Here is a 22,273-nt window from a genome sequence, read left to right as displayed (position 1 = left end):
ATACTGTGTTTGACCCCCTTTCGCCTTCAGAACTGCCTTAATTCTACGTGGCATTGATTCAACAAGGTGCTGAAAGCATTCTTTAGAAATGTTGGCCCATATTGATAGGATAGCATCTTGCAGTTGATGGAGATTTGTGGGATGCACATCCAGGGCACAAAGCTCCCGTTCCACCACATCCCAAAGATGCTCTATTGGGTTGAGATCTGGTGACTGTGGGGGCCATTTTAGTACAGTGAACTCATTGTCATGTTCAAGAAACCAATTTGAAATGATTCGAGCTTTGTGACATGGTGCATTATCCTGCTGGAAGTAGCCACCAGAGGATGGGTACATGGTGGCCATAAAGGGATGGACATGGTCAGAAACAATGCTCAGGTAGGCCGTGGCATTTAAACGATGCCCAATTGGCACTAAGGGGCCTAAAGTGTGCCAAGAAAACATCCCCCACACCATTACACCACCACCACCAGCCTGCAAGGCATGATGGATCCATGTTCTCATTCTGTTTACGCCAAATTCTGACTCTACCATCTGAATGTCTCAACAGAAATCGATGGGGTCTTCTGCTGTTGTAGCCCATCCGCCTCAAGGTTGTGCGTGTTGTGGCTTCACAAATGCTTTGCTGCATACCTCGGTTGCAACGAGTGGTTATTTCAGTCAAAGTTGCTCTTCTATCAGCTTGAATCAGTCGGCCCATTCTCCTCTGACCTCTAGCATCAACAAGGCATTTTCGCCCACAGGACTGCCTCATACTGGATGTTTTTCCCTTTTCACACCGTTCTTTGTAAACCCTAGAAATGGTTGTGCGTGAAAATCCCAGTAACTGAGCAGATTGTGAAATACTCAGACCGGCCCGTCTGGCACCAACAACCATGCCACGGTCAAAATTGCTTAAATCACCTTTCTTTCCCATTCTGACATTCAGTTTGGAGTTCAGGAGATTGTCTTGACCAGGACCACACCCCTAAATGCATTGAAGCAACTGCTATGCGATTGGTTGATTAGATAATTGCATTAATGAGAAATTGAACAGGTGTTCCTAATAATCCTTTAGGTGAGTGTATAAAGTTAATATGAAATGTTCTCAGTGAGTCAGTGCGTTCCAAAATTAGTCCTTTTGGCACAAAATTCCTTCCATGTGTTTCCTGGACAGTAACCGAAGGAATTAACTAATTAAATAGAATGACTTTAGTGGATACCTACTTAATTTGTCTAGCCCAGCTGGTTGAAGCCTTAGATTATCTTCTGATAAACTTTTTAAATGTAATTTTGCACAGAGAAGGACTGGATTTTGTCTCTCATTACTTACACTGGAAACGTGTTAGGAAGGATCTCAACGTCCAATATGAACATGACCGCTAGCAGAGGTTTTTACATGTACATGTAAACTGTATGATGAGGAAAAAGCGAAGTTTAGAAAAAAGTACATGATTGACAATGATTTGGTGTGGCATAATTTAGTTTCTTCTCGTTTCCTACGCTAGTAGTAATCTTACAAGGCAACAACATAATTGCACTTTCACAGCTAGTAGGCAGTCAAGGCGCTAATGTAGTGAAGATATTGTTGAAAGTACAACCCCATTTGACATTAACGTTTAAAGTTTGAAGAAAAACTCTGAGTTGAATATAAATTGACTTATTGCTGTGGAATGCAAACCATGACATTGGTTTTCTTTCTTCATATTTTATTTCCATATTTTTTTCTTCATAGAACTGGATAAATGGCACAAAAGTGCAAATCCCAGCATAATGAACAACTCTCACATAAAATAAATACAGCACCTTTTTCAGCATCACTAAAATATTCTCAATATCCAGAAGTAATAAATACTGAACTTAACAAGATTTTCAGTCTTCATTTACAAAACACAAAAGACAACACATAATAGATTTCTGAGTCATATTGAACTTTTTTTGGAATGGTTTTCCTTGATCTTTTGTTCCACAAATTCCAAACTTGCACGTACAAACATCTACAGTTTCTACACACAGTACATTGATTTTTTGAATTGAACTCACATTTAGAGTACATTTTATCATTTAATAAACAGCTCAGAGTCAAACCAAAGAAAACGCTAACATAAATTCCTTCAGTCCAAACCACAGCGAAGGATTCTTGCAATAAGTTCTTTGCAGATAAAGGAGTTGTTTTCTGGCATGGGTCAGTCCTTTCTGCAGGACTCATTCAGGACTGATCCGTGTGCTCTTAAGAGTTGAGAAGACAGACACCATGCCATAAAAAGTCCTCCATCCTTTCATCAGACTGCTATCATTTAGAAAAGTCTTCAGGCTGGTGCTTGACCATATATATCACTGCCGTCATCAAAGATAAAACTTAAACCAGTGATCCTTTTGATAGTGTGTGTGTGTGTGTGTGTGTGTGTGTGTGTGTGTGTGTGTGTGTGTGTGTGTGTGTGTGTGTGTGTGTGTGTGTGTGTGTGTGTGTGTGTGTGTGTATGAAAATACTACACATAGTAACATTGAATAGTAAACTTTTACATTTTGGACAGGAGCTTCATTTTGACAGAGGGAGCTCTTTTGATGAGTTGATAAATCGTGGTCCTTTTGGATTTCACACTGACTTCATGTTTCCTCAGAATTGGGGGAAGCCTCCACTTTATTGCTCACACTTCTCCCTTTCAAACAAACTCATTTGGACAAACGTGTTTTTGTCAAATTGTACTTTTTGTGCATAGTTTATGCACTTTTTCCATCTCCCTTTGCTTAAGCGTATTGCCCTTTTCCGTATTTTGTACCTCTGTGACAAGATAAATTGCACAATAACAAGCATCCTCCTCAGACTATTCAGAAATTCAGGCATATATATGAAAAAGAGTTACCTGGGTACCTAGGTAAACAGGGAGCACAGTCACCACTAACTTACTTTCAGAACACATACTCAAGTTTCACCAAATTTAACCCCACTTTGATTAAGAACAATCACTGCAAGCAACAAATCTATGTGATCATACAACAATGAAAACACTAGTTCTTGCTTTAGACAAAAACAGCGGGCATACAGGACGTCCAAGAAGTCAGACAATACGATACAAACATGCGTCACGATTGGTTGGATACAGAAGGATTAAGGGGTGAAGTCGTCTTTGTGAATTTAGGATGAGATCCATTTCTGTATTGCTAAACAGAGATCTCTGGCTATCTTTGATGGCATTTGTTTTTAACACTGAACTGTATCAGCAAAAGAGCACCCGAGTCTATTATGAAGAACAAAACATTAAATTCTACACTGCATATATTCAATGAGGTTGTTTTTTTCTTCTTCTCATAGTGTAAATATATTTCCGTGGTCCCCAACTGAGCTGTATTCATCGCAGGGATGAAAACGCAACAACAGAAAAAAGTAGAAAAATATGTGACAGACGATTTAGAGTCAGCGCGCGCACACACACGCATACATCCATACATTCATCTGCACATGAACGAAGCATCCAAACCGTCTCTCCAACATGAACAAGACGGGTCACATTTGTTCATATACACACAAGACTTTGTACACAAACACCAAAAGAGATATGTGATCCTCAGAATGTATTCTAGATTTGACAGCATTAAAGTAATAGTTTGACATTTTGGCAAAGTACTGGCTTTCTTGTTAAAAGTTAAATGAGAAGATTGATACCACTCTCATGCCTGTATGCTAAATAGGAAGCTACAGTTAGCAGGCGGTTAGCTTAGCTTAGCATAGAGTTTGGAAACGAGGAAACGGCTAGCCTGAACCAGTCCAAAGGTTACAAAAACCCGTCTACTAAAGCTCTTTTCAGACAGATGGTTGTGGCTCATAATTTTCAGTGAGAGGTGAGCGGGCGGGTAGGTAGGCACGGCCAATCCCATACGAGAACCAAAATGTAAAAACAAGAAGTTGTGATTTTAAGGGCGTGTTATTGGGAGTATTTATTAAAATATTGTTACCTTTGAACAGAGCCAAGCTAGCAATTTCCCTCAGTTTCCTGTCTTTATGCTAAGCTAAGCTAATTGCCTCCTGGCTTCAACTCCATACTTAAAGCACAGAAATGCAATCGTCTCATCTGACTCTGGGCAATAAAGTGAGTAAGCATACTTCAGGTAATGCTTACTCAAGCAAATGTTGAATTATTCATTTAAAGTCTCTCTCTCTCACTCACACACATAAACAAGAAGTCACACGAACTCCCATAATATCCGCAATACTTCTTAAGTGTGTGTTTTTGAGTTACAGTCTAGTCCGGGGGAGAGGCTAAGCTAACACACAGATAATGCCAAAGCCTCTAACATCCTGAACACACTCACACACACACACACACACACACACACACACACACACACGACGCATTTAAGTCAAACAATATACTGGGCAGCAGCACCAACACACTCACTGATTGTCAGCACACATTGATGTACACCTTTGGAGAAATGATACCAAAGTAGTGATATGTATAAAGCATGGTACTCAATTAGTTTTCCTTTAAAACATTTGTTTCCAATTTAGATGAAAGTCACAGTAGGTAAATTTGTTTCTGTACTTATGTCATCCCTACATGCGGTTAAACAGTATCATACAGGAATACATGAGTGATAACTTTTCACTTTTTCTGCCAGAATTGGATGCAGTAAAGGAATGACAGGAACATGAACCCTTAAACTGAAATTAGATTGAAAGTGTTTTTCAATCTGTTTTCCCTTTGTGCCGCATTGCCTGATCAATAGGACATTCTTTTTTTTTTTTTAACATATTCTTCTTCTTTTGGTTTAATTTGTGCTTATGAATGTAATGAAGTCATATTATGACTTTTAAGAGGTATAACACAATTTTAAGAAAGGATACTGTGCTGATTGTATGTTTTGAGCCCAATCAGAAAAAGACAAAACAACCAAATGACGTTGACAAAAAATGTTAAGTTGAGGTCAGCTTAATATTTTCTAGAGCTTTCATTCAATGAAAACTATGAACACTAAACACACAAAAAGCTAGTAAGTGGACTTAGACCTTTTTTTTTGTCAAACTACTGTTTCCGAGGTCAAGAATGAACTTTCACACTCAATTAAATGACTTGTTTTGTGACTTGTTTTCATATTAAGGCTAATTAATGCAGCTATGCATATGGGACTTCTTGGGTGTACAGTCATTTGGCAGAGTGGTGCTGAAACATTATACAAGCAGTAAAAGTGGTCTAAACGTTTCACCACACCTGAGCTACTATAATATTTCTTAAAATGTGCGGCCGCTGTTCTGTACATTCTGCTGATGGACCAGTAAAGTAGGGTCTACATGGCTGCATTGATTTGCATGAAATGATGGCATTTAAAGGAATAAATCAGACACTTTTTCTCGTCTCACACAATCTCAAACACACTTGCACGACTAATTTACACTATAGTATCTGCTCTCACATTTAAGACTGGACCAAAACCCATCCTGCAGACGTTCCTGTGTTGCAGACATCAACATCATCACACTGCCACAGTTGTAAGGTTCAACAACAGGGAGGGAAAACACATTAGTTTAACACTGAACACAGAGGAGCTGGATCAAGCTATTCCCATTTACAACAGAGAATCCAGTGAAATGCATCTTCAGCTGTGTTTTGAGGCTATGAATCAAGGAATAGATTTATGCAGCGACATGGAAAAAATATTTTCTCTGTATCTGAATAAATCAAACTTCACTGGAATGTTTTAATATTATTTGGTAGAAAATAAGCTCTCAGCATGTCTGGCTTCAGTAGTAGGCAGTGGTCATGGTTATTTTTGGAGAAAATATATTCACCCCGGAAAACTTTTCTCACACACAGGCATCAGTCTGTATGGAAATGTGAAGTGAATTGTACCAGTAATGTCACAGCAAATGAAAAAGCAGCACTGAAAGCCCACTGAGTCACTGAGGCAGAGGACAAGACGAGGAAGAAAAACACTGCATACATAGACTACATCTTTTCCCATTCCCCCATAAATGGCTTTTTTTTTCAGTCTCATCTCATTGTGTGACATTCCTGTCTTCTCAATTGTGTTTTGATATTGTAGATCTGTGGGCCGGTGAGAGAAAACTCCCAGAAATTAACATTTTATCCTTCCTGCACACAACAATTTATATTGCGTCACCCTGTGGAAAAGATCTGATGAACATGTCATCATTCAGATGTAGTTATCACGACACATATCTATTTCTATATCTGTTTGGTGTTCTTTTAATCACTATGGCTCTGTATAGACTTTGAATGATGCAATCCACATTTCAAAGGATTCTGGGCTTACAATGGGGATGGCAGTCTGTTCTGTTGGTGTGTGACGGGCAGCGCTGAAGCTCTCAGGGATGTTCGGGCTCTCAAACACACACTCCAGCTGTGCTCTGCTGCCCACTGCCGGTCGTTTGTTTTACTGCAACACTTGGCCTCGTGTTTCAGGCAACTTTGTTGCAAGGAAGCTCCCTGCAGCGAGTGCACCAGCAGCAAATATGATGGGTACGGCCTTGGTGATGCCAACAAATGACTGGAAGATGCTGATGCCCAGGACGGCCGCCAGCTTACAGAGGGCATTCAGGAAGCCGAACGCTGTGGTCCTGAACACAAGAGGGACAAACTCAACCACAGTGAGGAGTTTCAGCAACTGAGACAAAGAGGATTTTTAACACTAATCACTAATTACTTTCTTTAAACTGATCTGCATTTAATGTGCCAAATTATTGTATTTGGACATGCTTAGTTTTCTTTTACTACACCTTCTTATTTGTAGAACCATTGACATAACTTATGAGCACATAATTCTTACATTTTATATACTTATAATGGCTTCTCGTGGTAGTTGTTGTTTATTGTGTCATGTACATACAAGTGCCCACACCACATGGACTTACAATGGACAATACCTTCAAATAATACATACCATTGCAAACAAAGGGCTTTGTTTCCTCTCAAAGACTACAAATAAAATCTGACAAAAATAAGGTTTCCATACTAAAACACAACTCAACTTTCTATAATAATCCAACCAGAAGAAGTCATCAAAATATATTTTCCTTAAAACAATGAAATAGACCTTCAGCAACAAGTAAATCCTAAAACAAACAAAGTCTTTCTTTGAACACAACTGTGCACACGGAGAGCTTTGATTTATAAACTTTTCACATAAAAGGTTCAGGTTCTTTATTTGTACTCCTAGGTAGATTTATTGTTGTTTAATACAGTCATTTGCTTTTGTGCTGAGGGTCAGATAAGAAGATCTGTGTGATGGAACTGCATGTTTTCGAGTGGCCTTTTATTGTGGCCAGCCTAAGGCACACCTGTGCAACACCCATGCTGTCTGATCAGCATCTTGATGCCACCTGTGAGGTGGATGGATTATCTCTGCAAAGGAGAAGTGCTCACTAACACAGATTTTGACAGATTTGTGAACAATATTTGAGAGAAATAGGCCTTTTGTGTACATAGAGAAAGTCTTAGATCTTTGAGTTCAGCTCATGATGAATGGGGGCAAAAACAAAATGGTTGCATATATAATTTTGTTCAGTGTATATATAGATTTTTTTATAAGAGGAAACAGGTGTGCTTCTATAAATATATGAAAAGTTATTAAAAAAACAGGTCACTAGTTGGTACATCTGACATTACCTTTTATCTGAGGGGTAAAGCTCCACTGTTATCACATCCAGGGCGTTCCACGAGGCGATGCTGATGCCACCAAACAAGCACAATAGTGCGATCATTCCTGACTCGCTGTTGCCGAACATCAGGAAGAAACAGCTGACACAAGATATGACACTGGATCCCGCTGTTTGGAGAGAGGTGAGAGTTACATGACGTTAAAGAGCCTCTCTGGCCATAGGTGAATAATGTGCATTGATTAGATTTACCCACCCAGCATCCTTAAACGGCCAATTTTGTCCATTAATAGAGCCGACACAATGTTGCCAGGCAACACTGCCAACGTGCCGAGGAAGTTGACAAAGTATATCATGTAGGCATTGTTGAAGTCGTCGCTGAAGTCCAGAATGCAGCCCTCCTTGTTGTGGAGAAACGTGCTGTTGATCAGTTTACAGTTGACAAACCTGTATTTGAACAAATCTGATTTCATCAGAAATCAGAAAAATAAGTGTTATTGCTATGTAACATTAAGAAATTCATGAAAACTTGAGGAATTTATTGACATAAATGTAAGGGTGTCATTTCCACTGGGGAGGGGGATAAAATGTCTGCTTCATTTTTTTTAAAAAAGTTTAATTTTCAAATCTTTGTGATCTGCCACAATCTAGATGACAGAATAGAGAAGTTGTTGAAAAAGTGTCAACATGTTGGTACACTCATCTAAATCACCTTCTGGTGTTACTGTTATTGTTGGGGCTGGGCAATAAAATAATAATGATAATTATCGTGATATCATTTTCCTCAATGTTCAATAAATGTTTAATTTACTTCATTTGAATCACAAATGAATAAGCACTTAATTATTTTTATAAAGATATTTATTTTGTTGAGGAAAGGAACTGAAAATAGATTTTACTTAATTTTATTCATGCATATTTGTTGAAAAAAGATTTTATCATAATTGTTTTGAATGTTTTTCCTCAGATTTGTTAAGGGATCCACTGTTTGGCATCAAATGTTTATGTTCTGACCATAAAGAATAGTTTAAAACCACAAGTAACTCTCTTGTTTCTTCAACTTTCACTCTGGAGCAACAATCAGCCTTTAAACCTTAAAGAAATTTGATATTTATTGGGATAATTATCGATATCAAATGTAATGAAATTTTTTATCGTGACTTTTGGCCACTATTGGCCGTATCGCCCAGCCATATGTGCAAATTATAGTTTCACACTTATCTGGAGGGGGGTTGAAATAATGATTTGGCATTTATTGTGATAATTATCAATCAAAACATTTTATTGCAATAACATTTTTGGCCATATTGCACAGCTCTACGTTCTCTCCAAGAAACCTTTTATTTGCTGTGGGTTTCACCTCTCATGCCACACAGACTTATTTACAGAAGGTTGTTCGGGCTGAATGCAGCCTGAAGGGAGGATGGGAGACACACGTCAGATCAGAAAAATTTACTTTCAGTAATTAACTAATGTAATCTATGTTTTAATTTGCTTCTCCTAAAAGATGCTGTAAGTTAAAATCGATCAAACATACGGCAGTAAAGGGGCAGCAGTGGCCTAAATGCCACTTAGCGAATGTGATCAAGACATTTCTGCGAAAGAGAGATTTGATCTCAGTGAAACTCCTCTGAATATATGTAAATTTTTTTAAAGGGTTATTAGAGCCTTAAAGATACAATGATTTAGATAGCATTTATAATTGTTTGCTTATCCTGTCATTATTATGGAAAACATAATATGCAGTTAATTTGTATTTTTTGTTTAAAGATTTTTAAGGACTCCATTGTCTTCTGAAACCAAACCTACATAACCCTAATCCATGAATTATTCGTTTCTCTAAAACATTGAAAGAGGGGATTGAATGATCTCTCGGCAACAGAAACCAGGACATTTGTCACCGTACAATCAATCCGCTGTCACCGGCTGCTTTTAATATAAATTCCTTTCAGGCAGAAACTAAACATAAAAACAGCATCCACCAGTATCAACGTTTTAAAATAAATAACAAAAATATAGAAAAAGTCAGAGGAGGTCACATTGTCTTTCAATACCGGGTGTCCTTGGGGTATAGTCCTCAAAAGTTATTTGATTCTCTGTTTATACTTCGCTGCCTGCGGCCGCACAAACTACTTGGTCAGATTTTCTGATGACACTGCTGAAAGTGCTTCCATACCAATAACAACTAGCAGTTTTATTAAAGGGACTCAGGCATAAAAGTGCTGAACGATCATAAAATTTTAGATGCACAATTGACATAAACATAAAAGAATGTATCGCTGGCTTCAGGGATGAGAAGACACTGCTGCTGTGGAAGTGAAGTCTTATGTTAGCAGAGAAACAGCTTTTCCCAGGCAGATGCTGACATGTTGATTGATGAAAGCACAAGCAGAAATCAAAACCATACAACAAAACCCACCATGGACTGCAGATGCCACATAAACAAAAGGGAGATTTCAGTTATTCCATCTTTTTTGTTCCTTTTTTGCGCATGGTAACACGCTTATATACAAAGCATTCACAAATAAATAAGCTATTGATACTATAAAATAAGCTGACATTCAAGAAGCAAAACATCTAAAAAAAACAACAACAGCAAATGTACAAAACACAGGCATGTTGCAAAACTGCAAGAAATACCTCTTTGTTCAATGGCAGCCAAGTGCTGTAATATGAGTTTAGCAGTGAGTTTTTTCATGTTTGTGTGGTCTGACGGTGAACGCAGCTTCTGTCTTTCCATCGAGTCTACGAGGAGCTTTGGTTCTGACGATCCAGTTTAACACACTCTTACATCTGTTTTTCCTTAATCATGAAGCTTTCACAGCTAATCCCATCAAGCCACTGTCAAAGAGTTCGGTCTGGAATTGTTTACGCTGCTACAGCAACAGCTCTGCCGCAGTGTAACCCGTGAATACCAGCAACAGAATGTTTCTATGGTTGCAGTCCTGCTGAACCACTGTATTGTGTCTTCTCTCTATTTTTACTTTAGGTTGCAAAAAAACCGATTGTAAATGCATGTTTAATCTCAAACAATTCTTGTTTTTGCTGAGCAGCTGTGTGAACAAAGTACAGTGATCATTACATTGCAGTGTGTCTTAGTTTAATACCACACAGCAGCATTAACCAATATTTCTGTACTAACAGTGGATCAAAATCAAATGACTATATGTAATGTGAAAGAAGATGCTGACATTTAATTATCACCAGACTTTGCTGTTACCTTCAGCTCTGCAGAGCATTTTATTGTCCGTTAACTCATTGCTTTGGTTTGAAAGAACACAACTTTACTGTTTTAGCTATCTGTTCTCATAAGCATGGTTTCCAGGCAGCTGTTTTCAGCAAAAAGCTCTGATTAACCCACTGTGCGATACCTGTTCAACACCTACAGGCAGAGAGACAATTAGCAACTAGTTTGTAAACATAGTGGAGCACTTAGCAGTTTCCACAGGAGGTGACCAGAACAGAGCTAAAAGCAGAGTGAATATTAGACTAACATTTGCTGTGTGGCCAGAAACACGACTCCAAATAAATGTTGCTCATTGTCTGCTAGATGTGTAAATAGGTAACTGTTTGCTAACACGTTCACCAACAACATTTTACGGTGATAATAAGTCACTCTCGTGTCTGCAGCTTGTTTTTCTTCCCCTAAGTGGCTAAAAGAAGCATTTTTGCAGGTTTAAATTGAATATCTTTGACTTTTTGGACAAAACAAGTGATTTGAAAACTTCACTTTGAGCTTTCAGTGCTTGTGGTGCTGCATAGTGCTTCCCTTTTTTGACATTTTATAGACTATATGATGACAAAATAAATTAGATGAATCAGTAATCAAACAAATCATTAGCTGAAGCTGCAATTAAAACTCCCTGATCCTGACCATCTACACCGATTAATTTTCTGTCCATGTTTACCTGTGTTATAGAACAAACTTGCAATAAAGGTGCAGTTTCTGAAGAAGGTGTGTGTGGAGGTGATGTCCTCAAAGTAGCACTCCTCGAACACAGAGTCTTCAAACACCATGGACTTCATCTTCAGGTTGAGGAACCTGGTGAGCAGGTCACAGGTTCTCAGTTTTGTATTGTACTGTTTCAGAATTTATTAGCATTCACATGTAAATCTGATTATCCCAACTTTTGAGTGTCCAGGAACAAAAACTGCTGCTGACAAACCACTTACTTGTCATTGAAGTAGTGTCCTTCGCGATGCACTTGGTTTTCCAGGGTAAAGTTAAAAGTGATGTGGTCCACGCGTTCCTTGGTGAAGGTCTTTGTGCGTGATTCATATTCCTGCTTCTGGATGTACTTGATCATGTCTGGGAACCACACCGTCAGACCGTAGTAGCTGCAAAAGTTCAGGGACAAATGAAATAATCCTCAAAGGTGAATGTGATTCACCATATAGCAAAGGTTCTATGAGTCTTTAGTTTACCTGAAAGACATGGTAAACCAAACAGCCATGAGCATGAAAGTCGTCCGTTTATATTCTGGGCTGAAGCAGGCAAGAATGTTATTCCGGATCTGCAACATGTGAACAAGAAAGCACACAGCTTTTTTTAAAGAAAGCTTGGGATACTAGATTTATACTCCTCATAAGATTCTTCTCAGTTAAATTGTCTGATTCACTTATGTTTTGACACACATTGCACACGCCGTTAACTTTAAGCTGATGTTGTTGTGATGTTTTACTTTACATTTCTGAGCAGTAACACGCAACTCGTAGAGCTCAAATGAACTTTATTAATAGGAGATAAAACTTCAATTTCAACTTCAAGAGTGGAAACTGTTCAGTAGGCATTAAGCAGGTGGTGCAGTGGCAGATTTAGAAGAAACTGGAGGGTGTAGGCGTGTAGCAGAGCGTAGGCTGAATGCAAATTAAAAATCAGGCACAAAAGCCGGTAAAGTTTCTGCCTGGAGTGGTGGTGCTGCAACAATGTGCAACACAAGGACAAAACATGTTTAAACACAAGAAAGTCAAATACAAACATACAATCTACACAAAAAAATTTTAACAACTAGAAGAAATGCAAATTAGTTGTTTGTTTCACCAAATTCAATTTTAGGAGACAAAAAGCGAGAGATGAATATGGGTGGGAAAAAAGCTGTAATCATTTGTTGATTTTCCTTTTAATTCACTCATAAAATCAGACGTAGTTTAAGAATACAAAATAATTCATAAGTAAAAACAAAAGAAGGCATTTTAAACCTTCTTAGCAGCTCTTGGACTCGCTGCCACCTACATACTGTTTGTTTCCACGGATGCAAGCTCCAGAGAGGCCTTTTACGGCTATGCCCCAAGCTGTAAAAGGATTCAACCTCACACTCTGGTACAATAACTGTAAAACAATGAAGCAGTGATCTCATATATGATCTCAGGGGTGTTTTATTACATGCTTTTAAAAATGCAGTTACAGTTTTGGTTCAGCACTGCCTGCACAACAACAAATCTCCTCTCTAGTTGTTCCTACAAAACCCCTGATTAAAAAATTGACACACCTGAATGTTTTTTCCCGCTTAACTTCACTCACCTGTTGGGAGAGGCTCATAATCTTCAGCCTGTAGCGCTTCCAGACTGGAGTATCGGTGCCAGTTTCCACCAACTCATCCATCTGTTTCACCGTCTTAATTGTGGTGACCTTGGATAAAAGAGGCACAGATGTCATGGAATGACTTATGATGGTAACCACCATGTTTTCGAACTACTACAAGTGGCATTTCTGATAAGGCTTCCTGAAACTTCTCCCCATTGCTCCACCATAGAGGAATGTCAGGCAGATAACGCAGTGAGAGGTAAAGGATGAAGCAAATCAACAATGTGAAATATCAATGGTACTTTCCCCCTAAAATCTGAATGCTTTACCTCTATTTAAAGCCACAACTTGTTTGACATTTATTGTTAGTCTCAATCTCTGTGACATGGAAAAGTCGCATTATTACATCAGTGAGCTGATCCACCGTCTGTTTTCACAACTTGTTTGGCTAAAATATAGCTTTTTAAAAAATGCTAAGTGTTATGTACCTTCAATATTTTAATTGTTTTATGCAGAAATGTAAATAATATAATGTGGAGGCAGATGGTGTACGGACCTTATCTGTAAGAAGGGTGATTAAAGTAAAAGGGACACCTGACTATTTTTTTAGATAGTGAAAATCTAATTTGTCATGTTTTCATTGCATCAAACGACAATTAATTTCTTTTTATGTACCTAGTAGAATACAATGGATGTTGTACCAGTGACCTTTGTTGCGAGTCATTCTCGACCCTCCTTACCTGTCATCTCTGCTGTCGTGATCTAATAAAGGCATAGAATGCCCACAGACTTCATTTAAAAAAAACTACATATGAATTGCCTATTGTGAAGATGTTCATTGACTTTAATGGAAGTATTGGTTGTGAGCTGATCAAAACAATGTGATTTAATCTAACAGCGTTTTCTCAGAGATACTCACAGAAAACACCTTCTCTGGGTGTCCCTTTGCACGCATGTTGGTGTCGTGAACTTGCTTCAGAATCATCCAGCCTTCGTCATGTTTGCCATTCTGGTATGGAAAAAAGTAAACGTCAAACTGTGTACAACCCTTCTATTGTCGTCTTTATTTATTTGCATTAATTTAAACATTCAGGAGAAGAAATTATGTAAGATCAAGTCATCTTATATATGAGAAAATCCAGCTAATACTGTATGACAGAGACTAAGTGTCAACAAGCACATCTGCTAACCTCTAAGTAGAAGCGTGGGCTCTCTGGCATGGCACTGAGGGCAGAGATGGCTGCAACAGAAGGTAATGCACACACTAACACAAACACACGCCAGCTATGGAACTGATACGCCGAGCCCATCTGGAAACTCCATCCTGGGAAGACAAAGAAAACAACCCAACTCAAAGAAATGACCTCACACATTTCACTTTAACTTTGCCCTACAAACGTGTGTCAAGTCAAGTGCAGATATGGTCAGACAATAAATCTTTAAAAAGGACAGTATGGAATTAGTATTACAAATTAGTATTTAATTTGATGTGACACAGTATGAACCATGTTCTTGTTTTTTCTCTGTCTCAGGAAGTCACAGTTCAGCCACAGTGCAATATGACTCTGGAAATATGCTTGCTAGCATACAAGCTTAAACCTGCATGGTTTTACCAGCCAGCTCCCCCTGCTGCCATAAATGAAGCTTAACATTATGTTAACACTGCAAAAATATCTACATTTAAAAGAATAGTTTTGTAAAATGTGCTTTTTTTTGCTTTCTGGCAGAGAGTTAGATGAGAAGATTGATACCGCTTACATGTCTGTCCATTAAATATAAAGCTGCAGTCACCAGTCGGTTAGCTTATCTTAGCATAAAGACTTCACTTGAAACAACTATGCTAGTGCTGAACAAAGGTAATAAAATCTGCCTACAAGCACCTGTAAAATTCACTTATATCTTGTTGTAGCACATTTAAAAAGTGTAAAAACCACAATTCATCATTTTTGCAGTGAGTCTGAAATATTTCTTGGCTGGGTGCAGTACCTGGCAACTGCTCAGAGCCAAAGAATAGTTCAAACAAATGAGTTATATACTGAGCTTTACTCCTTTAGACAGAATCAGGCTAGTTTATTCCCCCTGTTTCTAGAATTTATGCTAAGCTAAATGGATATAGCTTTATATCTAATAGACAAACAGACATGAGTGGTGTCGTTTTGGATCATCAGCTAGCTTGGACAGTGCAAAGGTAAATAACCATAACCTTAAAAACTGAGGGATAGTTTTCTGTACTCACCATAATGCGGGATTATAGCCCAGGCCATGGCAGATGCGTATATTCCCCCAATCATCCAGAACATGCAGAGCCAACTGAGGTGCTCACCACGCTTTTCTTGGGACAGAAATTCAGAATAGTAGGAAAACACGATGGGAATTGAGCCACCAATCCTGCAAAGATAAGAGACCAGCTGAGCCCAGAGTTGAACTGTCCTTGTGTTTAAGAGCCGAGATCTAGAGATACCACAGAGTTTAGGTTGTAACATTTTTACAAAGAAATAAGAGGTAAGTTTATTATTTGCATCCTAAATATCCTGAAACACCATATGCATGCTCTTTATAACATGCTGATACACTTGGTTACTTTAAATAACTGTATTATGGATATGACAGACACGGTATAGTACTGCGAGTGAGCAAATTTCTTCAAACTCCTGAATACAAAACTAGAGCAAATGAGCTGTTTACAAGTGGAGGCACCACACATTGATTCTCCAGCCTTTAATTTACTGCACTGGTTGTTTTGTTTGGTCACTAAAGCTTTAACATTGTTTGCTTGCATTACTCCATCACCATGCTGCAACACTAACTAACAGAAGCTCTGAGGGAAAGTAATTGATTTGACTATAAATGGATTCCAGCGTCTCAATTTGCCACTTCACTAAACCAGAGAAACTGCTGTTTTTAATGAAGTAATAACTCTAAGTGTTCAGAAACTTTACTATATGCTGGAATTAGTCTTCCACTGTTAAACTCAATGATGTATAGCAGTTCAGATAGATTACAAGATTACACATTTTGAAGGTTGAAGTCATATAAATAAATGTCTGTATCTATTGCCGAATGAGGTAACAAAATGTTGATTACACCTATGGCTCACTAATGACAGTATTACCATATTTATACATTTGCAGTATTACGCCCTGGATGTTCTACTGCTGCAACTTCACAATAAAAGCATTTAACTGGCGAAACACGAGTTGACTTTTATTATGAAATAGTCACAGAAAATGCAACATGTGTTTGTTAGTGAGCTTGACACTAACTGTTAAATTTCATCCAAAATGCGTCTACATAACAAGGCAAACTGTCATTTTCTGAATTTTTTGTCATGAAATAAAGGAGTAATGGAACAAGAAGGAGCAGCTACAGTGAGCTGTTAGATGGAGAGTTGTAGGTACTCATTTTCATATCGTAGCTTGTCACTACTTATGTGTGTTGATTGATAATAAGCTTTTAAACAGCAAAAAGAGCATACAATTTTAAATGTATATATTAGTGAAATGAATAATATATTTAAATACTATTATTTAAAATGTAAATATATTTAAATAATTTAATGGCCCTGCTTGATTGTACTGTAGAACATCACTAAACAAAAACATACCCAGCGTTACAGTGAAGTCACTGACACATCAGATCAGAAAAAGTTACAACACTTTACACAGTATTTTTCAATTTACCCAACACCCGAGAGGAGCCGGCAAAACAGAAAGGTGCTGTAGCCCTGGACGAAGGAAGAGAAGAAGGAGAAGACACTATTGATGGAGAGAGAGATTAGAAGAGACTGACGACGGCCTATCCGGTCAGCCAGAGCTCCCCAGAGGAAAGCGCCAACCATCATCCCAAAATATACAATCAGACCTGTGGAGAGAGCAAAGGAAATTAAATTACTATACAGGAACATACTACATACACAAACATACAAAATGTCAGTGTATGTTGAAACATTTGATTATGAAATTGTTTAATTCATATTTTTACTGCAGAACTTTTTTTTTTTTTTTTTTTTTTTTAGTGTTAACCTGTCCTGTCTTCTTTATTTCTGCCATATAGTAGTCCTACCATTAGAGTACTGGCTTTATAGGTTCATGCTTACTCTGCTGACTGCTGGCCTCTTAAGACAGGCAGTTTAAAAATAGTAATAAACTTTTTCATTTCTGTAAAGATCTGGCAGGGATTATTCATTTTTCCTAAATCACTTGAAAAAGACAAACTTTCAAAATATAAACAAATATATAGTTAGTTTATAGTAAAAAGTAATTTCATTAACAGCTGGGCACTGTAGTTTTTAGGAAACATTACTCAAAAACAAACAAAGTATTTGTTGGGGTCTATTTTCAGCTGCGGATTAATACGCATTTAGTTCTCTACTGAGTCATTCATTACCATTAAAATGTCGCCCAGTACAAAGGCGTAGCTCACTGATGTGTTTATAATGATTTTCGGAGAACAATAAAATTCTATGGCTCAGATGAATAAGCTCTATCAGGCTTCGGACACACCAGTACTTGTTAGTAGGATGAATTAATTGTTGGTTTTGGAGATTTGTTGACAATAAGAAAAATATAGAGACGGCCTTGTTCTTGAAGCAACAAAAAAAATGCATCATGACACAGCCAAACCAGAACCTGTACAACAGAAGGAAACACAATCACCTGTAAAAGAGTCTTACCAAGCATGCTTTTGTTAGGTTCAGACAGGCACATGTCTTTCTCGGCACTAGGCAGGACAAACCCAACCACGAAGATCTCCACACCATCTGCCATGAGAGCCAGCCCCAGCACAAAGTACAGGGTCCACTGGAACTTGCCGTGACCACATTCTTGTAAAATGGTCTCGTACTGTTGAGCCAGCTCTTCCTGGTCCTTCCTCCTCTCGCCCTCGGACACTGCGATATCTCTGAACTGCTGAGCACCGGCCCTCACCGAGCCTGGACCTCCAGCCATGCTGCCCTTGCCTGACTCAGCCCTGGGAATTCCTTGGTACTCCCCCTCATAGATCTCATCATCCTCATCGTGACCTTCTGTCGAGTCACTGTGGCCGCCCTCATCGTCGTTGCCCGCCTGGCTGTCTCCACGGTAGTAGCCTCCATCCTGGCTTCCCTGCACAGGGTAGTCATCATCGTCGTCCTCTTCAAACCGACTGTAAGAGCGCCTGCTGTACTCATCACTCACCCGATCCACTGAACGGCCAACCTTCTTAGATGCTTGCCGCTTGACTTCTTTGGCAATTTCTTTGGCACTTTTTATGATGGCAGTCCGGTTTTGGTAGCCGTCCTCCATTTTAAAGAGGTTTGCAAGATGCAAAAGTGGTCAAAGAATTAGGCCACCTGAACGTGCTGGAACTTCAGTTTTTTCAGGATACACCTCGTAGATTTGAAGAATTGACTCCTTGGCTCACTTAACTGAGACCAGTCTCGTCTTATGTCTAAGGAGAAAATGGAAAGATAAATAAAAATGTAAAGAAATTAGCAACCTTTGTTATCTAGAGAGGCATTTGATAGTACCTTCTAAAGCATTAGTGCACATTTCTAAAGGCATTTTCCAATTGTCAATTACATGACTACAAAGAGACAAAACAACCACAAAGAGGCACAAAATGACTACAAAGAGATGCAACATGACTAAAAGAAACACAAAATGTCCACAAAGAAACAAAAAGACTACAAAGAGTCAAACACAATTACAAAGAACAACAAAATGACTACAAACATAAACAGGAATAGAAAAAGTCAAAACAACTTACAAGAGACACATAATCACTACAAAGACTCAAACAGGACAACAAAGAGACACAAAACAACTACAAAGATACACAAAAAGGACCACAAAGATACACAAAAACACAACAAAGAGGCACAAAATGACTACAAAGAGACACAAGACAACAACAAAGAGACACAAAAACACAACAAAGAGGCACAAAATGACTACAAAGAGACACAAGACAACAACAAAGAGACACAAAATGACCATAAAGACACAAAGCAAATACAAATTACGTATAGTGTATTTATGTCTTTCTGAACAGATCTTTTTCTTCAGCTCAACAAACCAGCTAACCAGCCTTTAATGGTGTGTTTCCAAACTATACCGCTTAAATTTACATATCTGCCCAGCATGTGTTCACTGCTGAATCACTGGTGGGTCTGAGCAGCAATTACAGGGCAAGGCATCAAGCCTTGAATAGTGAGAGTGGTTTTTAATGGATGTTTCTTAGTGCGGAAATGCCCTGAATGCCTCAGTTCAAGTTCATGGAGAAGAGCTACAGTACGTGAACATGACTCAAATGTAATGTGACTGAGATAATGCTCCAAAGGATCAGACACTGGTTTGGAATAAAAGAACATCACTGTAAGGCCTTCACTGTTTATGTCATCATCCCATAACAAAATGGAAGTATTTAAGTAGTTTAAGCAATTAAATGTCAGGTTTGGCGATAAACCCATAAGTATATAGCGGATCAAATCAAGCCGTACACGGCCCTTAATGGAGTGAACAACAAAAGTGAACAACTGCTGATTTAGAGAAGCGGTGTGCTAAATCAAATGAGGCTTGAAATTGAGAGAAATACGCCTTAAAATTGATGTCCATTTTACCGGTCCGCTGCAGTATCTCCTTTTGAAAAAAGAACATTGATAAGGTACCAGCTCGTGTAGTTCACTAACAGTACCCACATGCATATGCTTCTGTATTAAGACACTGTGTGCCTCCGGTCAACATGCAATAAAACAACATGTCACTTTGATTTCAGGGTGCAGTGAAATAACAGAACGAGAGACATCACCACCACGCTCACTTAGACCCCTGTTTCAGAAACGAGTTCTGACGGGTAATAACGGGCTGACATAGCTTTCAATGTCTGCCAGGTATACAGTATATATAGGGCCAGAGATAGGATTTTAGAAATATTGAGGTCAGGGGTCAACAAACATGCGTTTTAGGTTGTTAAAATGGCCAAGTTAACGTAAACAGAGTGGTTTAGTTTATTTGAGCAATTAATGGTATCATGGTATTTAACCATATCTGCATCTATATCCTGATCAATGCACAACACTCGTTTGATTTGTTTATGTTTAATTCAACATCATCTCTAGTCCTAAGGCCACAGATCCTTCACTGTCCGCATGACAAGCAGATTTACTGGCACCGATAAAGAAACCCCACAGGCCTGGTCGGCCAAGCTAAACTGTAGGACACTAACCTAATAATATCTTGGACTCATGCAGGCTTGTAATCACTATCCTTTGCAAACATAACACACACGCCTGTGTAAAATAATATGTGTTTTCGCGTGTCATTGCTTACTGGGACATTTGAATAGAACAAAGCCATTGCTAATTTTATTAGTTAGTAACTCCTATGCTTTTCCTGACATGACAAGTCTCTGATGTGACTGTGTTGTTGCACCTGTTAGGCTGAGACAAACTAGATCTTTATGACTGTTTTTGCAGTTTAGTTAGTTTGGTCATAATTGCAGCACGCGTAGCTCCACCCAACATCAACCTTAGCAGCCTTAGTCACAGAGAAAATACTTGCATGAAAAGCACAGGTGTTACTAATAACATTAATGATGGCACTGTAAGCCATGACAGTGTGACAGCAAGCCAGCCTGCACAAGTGACGCGACACATCACATGTGACATGTCAAGATGTCTTGTGTAAAAAAGTCCTATGGTTGTAGAAAGTAATATGTAGATAAAGCTCAATAAAATCATGGATGTGCTTTAAGGTCATTGAAGCATATTACAGAGATAGATAGATTGATCCACAAAGAAAATCAAGTGTAAAGGCAAACACTAGTTAGAGACAAACAAAGGCTTTAAGCCCACTTTTAACATTTTGTCCCGTTGTCAAATTGATAGCATCTCTGCAGCCCAGTGCCACCTGCAACACACATCTCACCCTGTCAGTGGAAGAGAGCAGGCAGGTCTGAGGATGAGGAGGATGTTGTTATTTCTCCCTTGTTGGAGCAACCCTTTTTTTTATTTTTTCACCTCCCTCTTTCAAAAATCAATCAGCATCCACTTCCTTGCAAGGCCAAGCAGGGAAGATAGCCATCACATCACATGCATACAAGCAAAAGCAACTGGGAGAGTTCACAACTGCAGACGACCGCCACAGAAATGACAAAATATCTTCGTGCAGAGACAAAATATTATGCTCTTTCCAACATTATCATAATATACGTCCTGTGGTGTCTTGCAGGATTGTTATTTTTCAAAAATGTGAATTCAAGAGTATGATTGAATATGTGCTAATGTAAGCCTGCAATCCGGTCATAATCGTCTTCACTGATGTTAAGAAAAAGGCCTTGTCGCTAACAGGCCAATTTACACAGCCCACAAATACAGGATTCAAATACAAATCTGCCACAAATAGCAGCTGATTGTCTGCTCGCCTGCATCCTGACATCTGTGCTCATTCTTAGGAATCGCTGCCAGCAGCTTGTCACGACTTGAATTAGATTATAGATAGGCCCCGTTTCACAAAATCGATCTTAATTGCTGCGTAAAGAAACGGTTGGAGAACACGCCCATCGTCTCTTCCACAGGATGTCTTAATGCAAAAATTAAAAGCACACTGCAATAAAACGCCACCAGCCGCGAACAGTTAGTCATTATCCACTTTATATTCATGCTCACCTTTATTCCTGCGACGTGGACCCTCTTCAGCCGGGAGATGGTGATGAGGAGGGTGAGGAAAAGGAGGAGGGTGATGATACGTACGAGGCTGTTGCCGTGAACCGACTGATGATGCTGTGCGGTTTGGAGAAGAGAAGCCCACGCCATTCACACACTTAGTGATGTGCGGGGTCCCCTCCCCCTCATGCAAACCGTCACGAGCGCATTAACGCCTTCATATCTGGAGGGGTTTGGCGCATGTCTGCACACAACCTGCGCCCATTTCTTCCACTTTCCTCCAGCTTTGCACGGACTAATGCGCCTTTAATCTTGTACAATTTACACTTTTCCCCCGATCCAAATAGGCCTACAGTTGAGCTAATGAGAGGCTTGTGCACACAATGAAACCCTTCATACAAAATACACACTATATATATATAGGCTGTTTGTATATTCTCGCACGCATGCGCGCACGAACACCTTTCTTACACCTATTTGCCTTTTTACAAATTACAGATGATTGTCTGTAAAC

At 38.9% G+C, this 22,273-nt stretch overlaps 2 protein-coding genes across 3 annotated transcripts in view; both read right to left on the bottom strand.

Annotated features, from left to right (window-relative positions):
• The window catches only part of LOC123976789 (CUB and sushi domain-containing protein 3-like), a 309,765-nt gene that overhangs the window by 203,601 nt on the left and 83,891 nt on the right, over nucleotides 1-22,273 (bottom strand). The gene's annotated exons all lie outside the window — the stretch shown is intronic.
• LOC123976159 (synaptic vesicle glycoprotein 2A-like) lies at nucleotides 2,031-21,984 on the bottom strand. 2 transcript variants are annotated; one of them, XM_046058051.1, is made up of 13 exons: nucleotides 21,763-21,984; nucleotides 17,791-18,545; nucleotides 16,799-16,979; nucleotides 15,355-15,506; nucleotides 14,309-14,442; nucleotides 14,038-14,127; nucleotides 13,116-13,223; nucleotides 12,020-12,108; nucleotides 11,768-11,932; nucleotides 11,503-11,636; nucleotides 7,851-8,057; nucleotides 7,605-7,764; nucleotides 2,031-6,556 (listed from the first exon to the last, which is right to left on the bottom strand). In XM_046058051.1, the coding sequence occupies exons 2-13, from the start codon at nucleotides 18,398-18,400 to the stop codon at nucleotides 6,373-6,375; spliced, it is 2,214 nt and encodes a 737-aa protein (XP_045914007.1). In that variant the 5' UTR covers nucleotides 18,401-18,545; nucleotides 21,763-21,984; the 3' UTR covers nucleotides 2,031-6,372. The 2 variants fall into 2 exon arrangements, with proteins under 2 accessions (XP_045914007.1, XP_045914008.1); XM_046058052.1 differs by lacking the exons at nucleotides 11,503-11,636; nucleotides 11,768-11,932; nucleotides 12,020-12,108; ... (5 more) ...; nucleotides 17,791-18,545; nucleotides 21,763-21,984 and adding an exon at nucleotides 10,235-11,470.

Source organism: Micropterus dolomieu, linkage group LG09 (genome assembly GCF_021292245.1).
Source record: "Micropterus dolomieu isolate WLL.071019.BEF.003 ecotype Adirondacks linkage group LG09, ASM2129224v1, whole genome shotgun sequence".
NCBI lineage: Eukaryota > Metazoa > Chordata > Actinopteri > Centrarchiformes > Centrarchidae > Micropterus > Micropterus dolomieu.
The sequence above is the reverse complement of the archived record's forward strand: the minus strand, read 5'-3'. Positions and strand labels throughout refer to the sequence as shown.

Excerpts from the sequence above, each read along its gene's own strand:
- LOC123976159 (XM_046058051.1), bottom strand. The coding sequence starts at position 18,400 with ATGGAGGACGGCTACCAAAACCGGACTGCCATCATAAAAAGTGCCAAA. Across the intron at positions 16,980-17,790 it reads ACCTAACAAAAGCATGCTTG|GTCTGATTGTATATTTTGGG; the intron begins GTAAGACTCTTT and ends CTCTCTCCACAG. Across the intron at positions 11,637-11,767 it reads GGACACTACTTCAATGACAA|GTTCCTCAACCTGAAGATGA; the intron begins GTAAGTGGTTTG and ends CCTGCTCACCAG.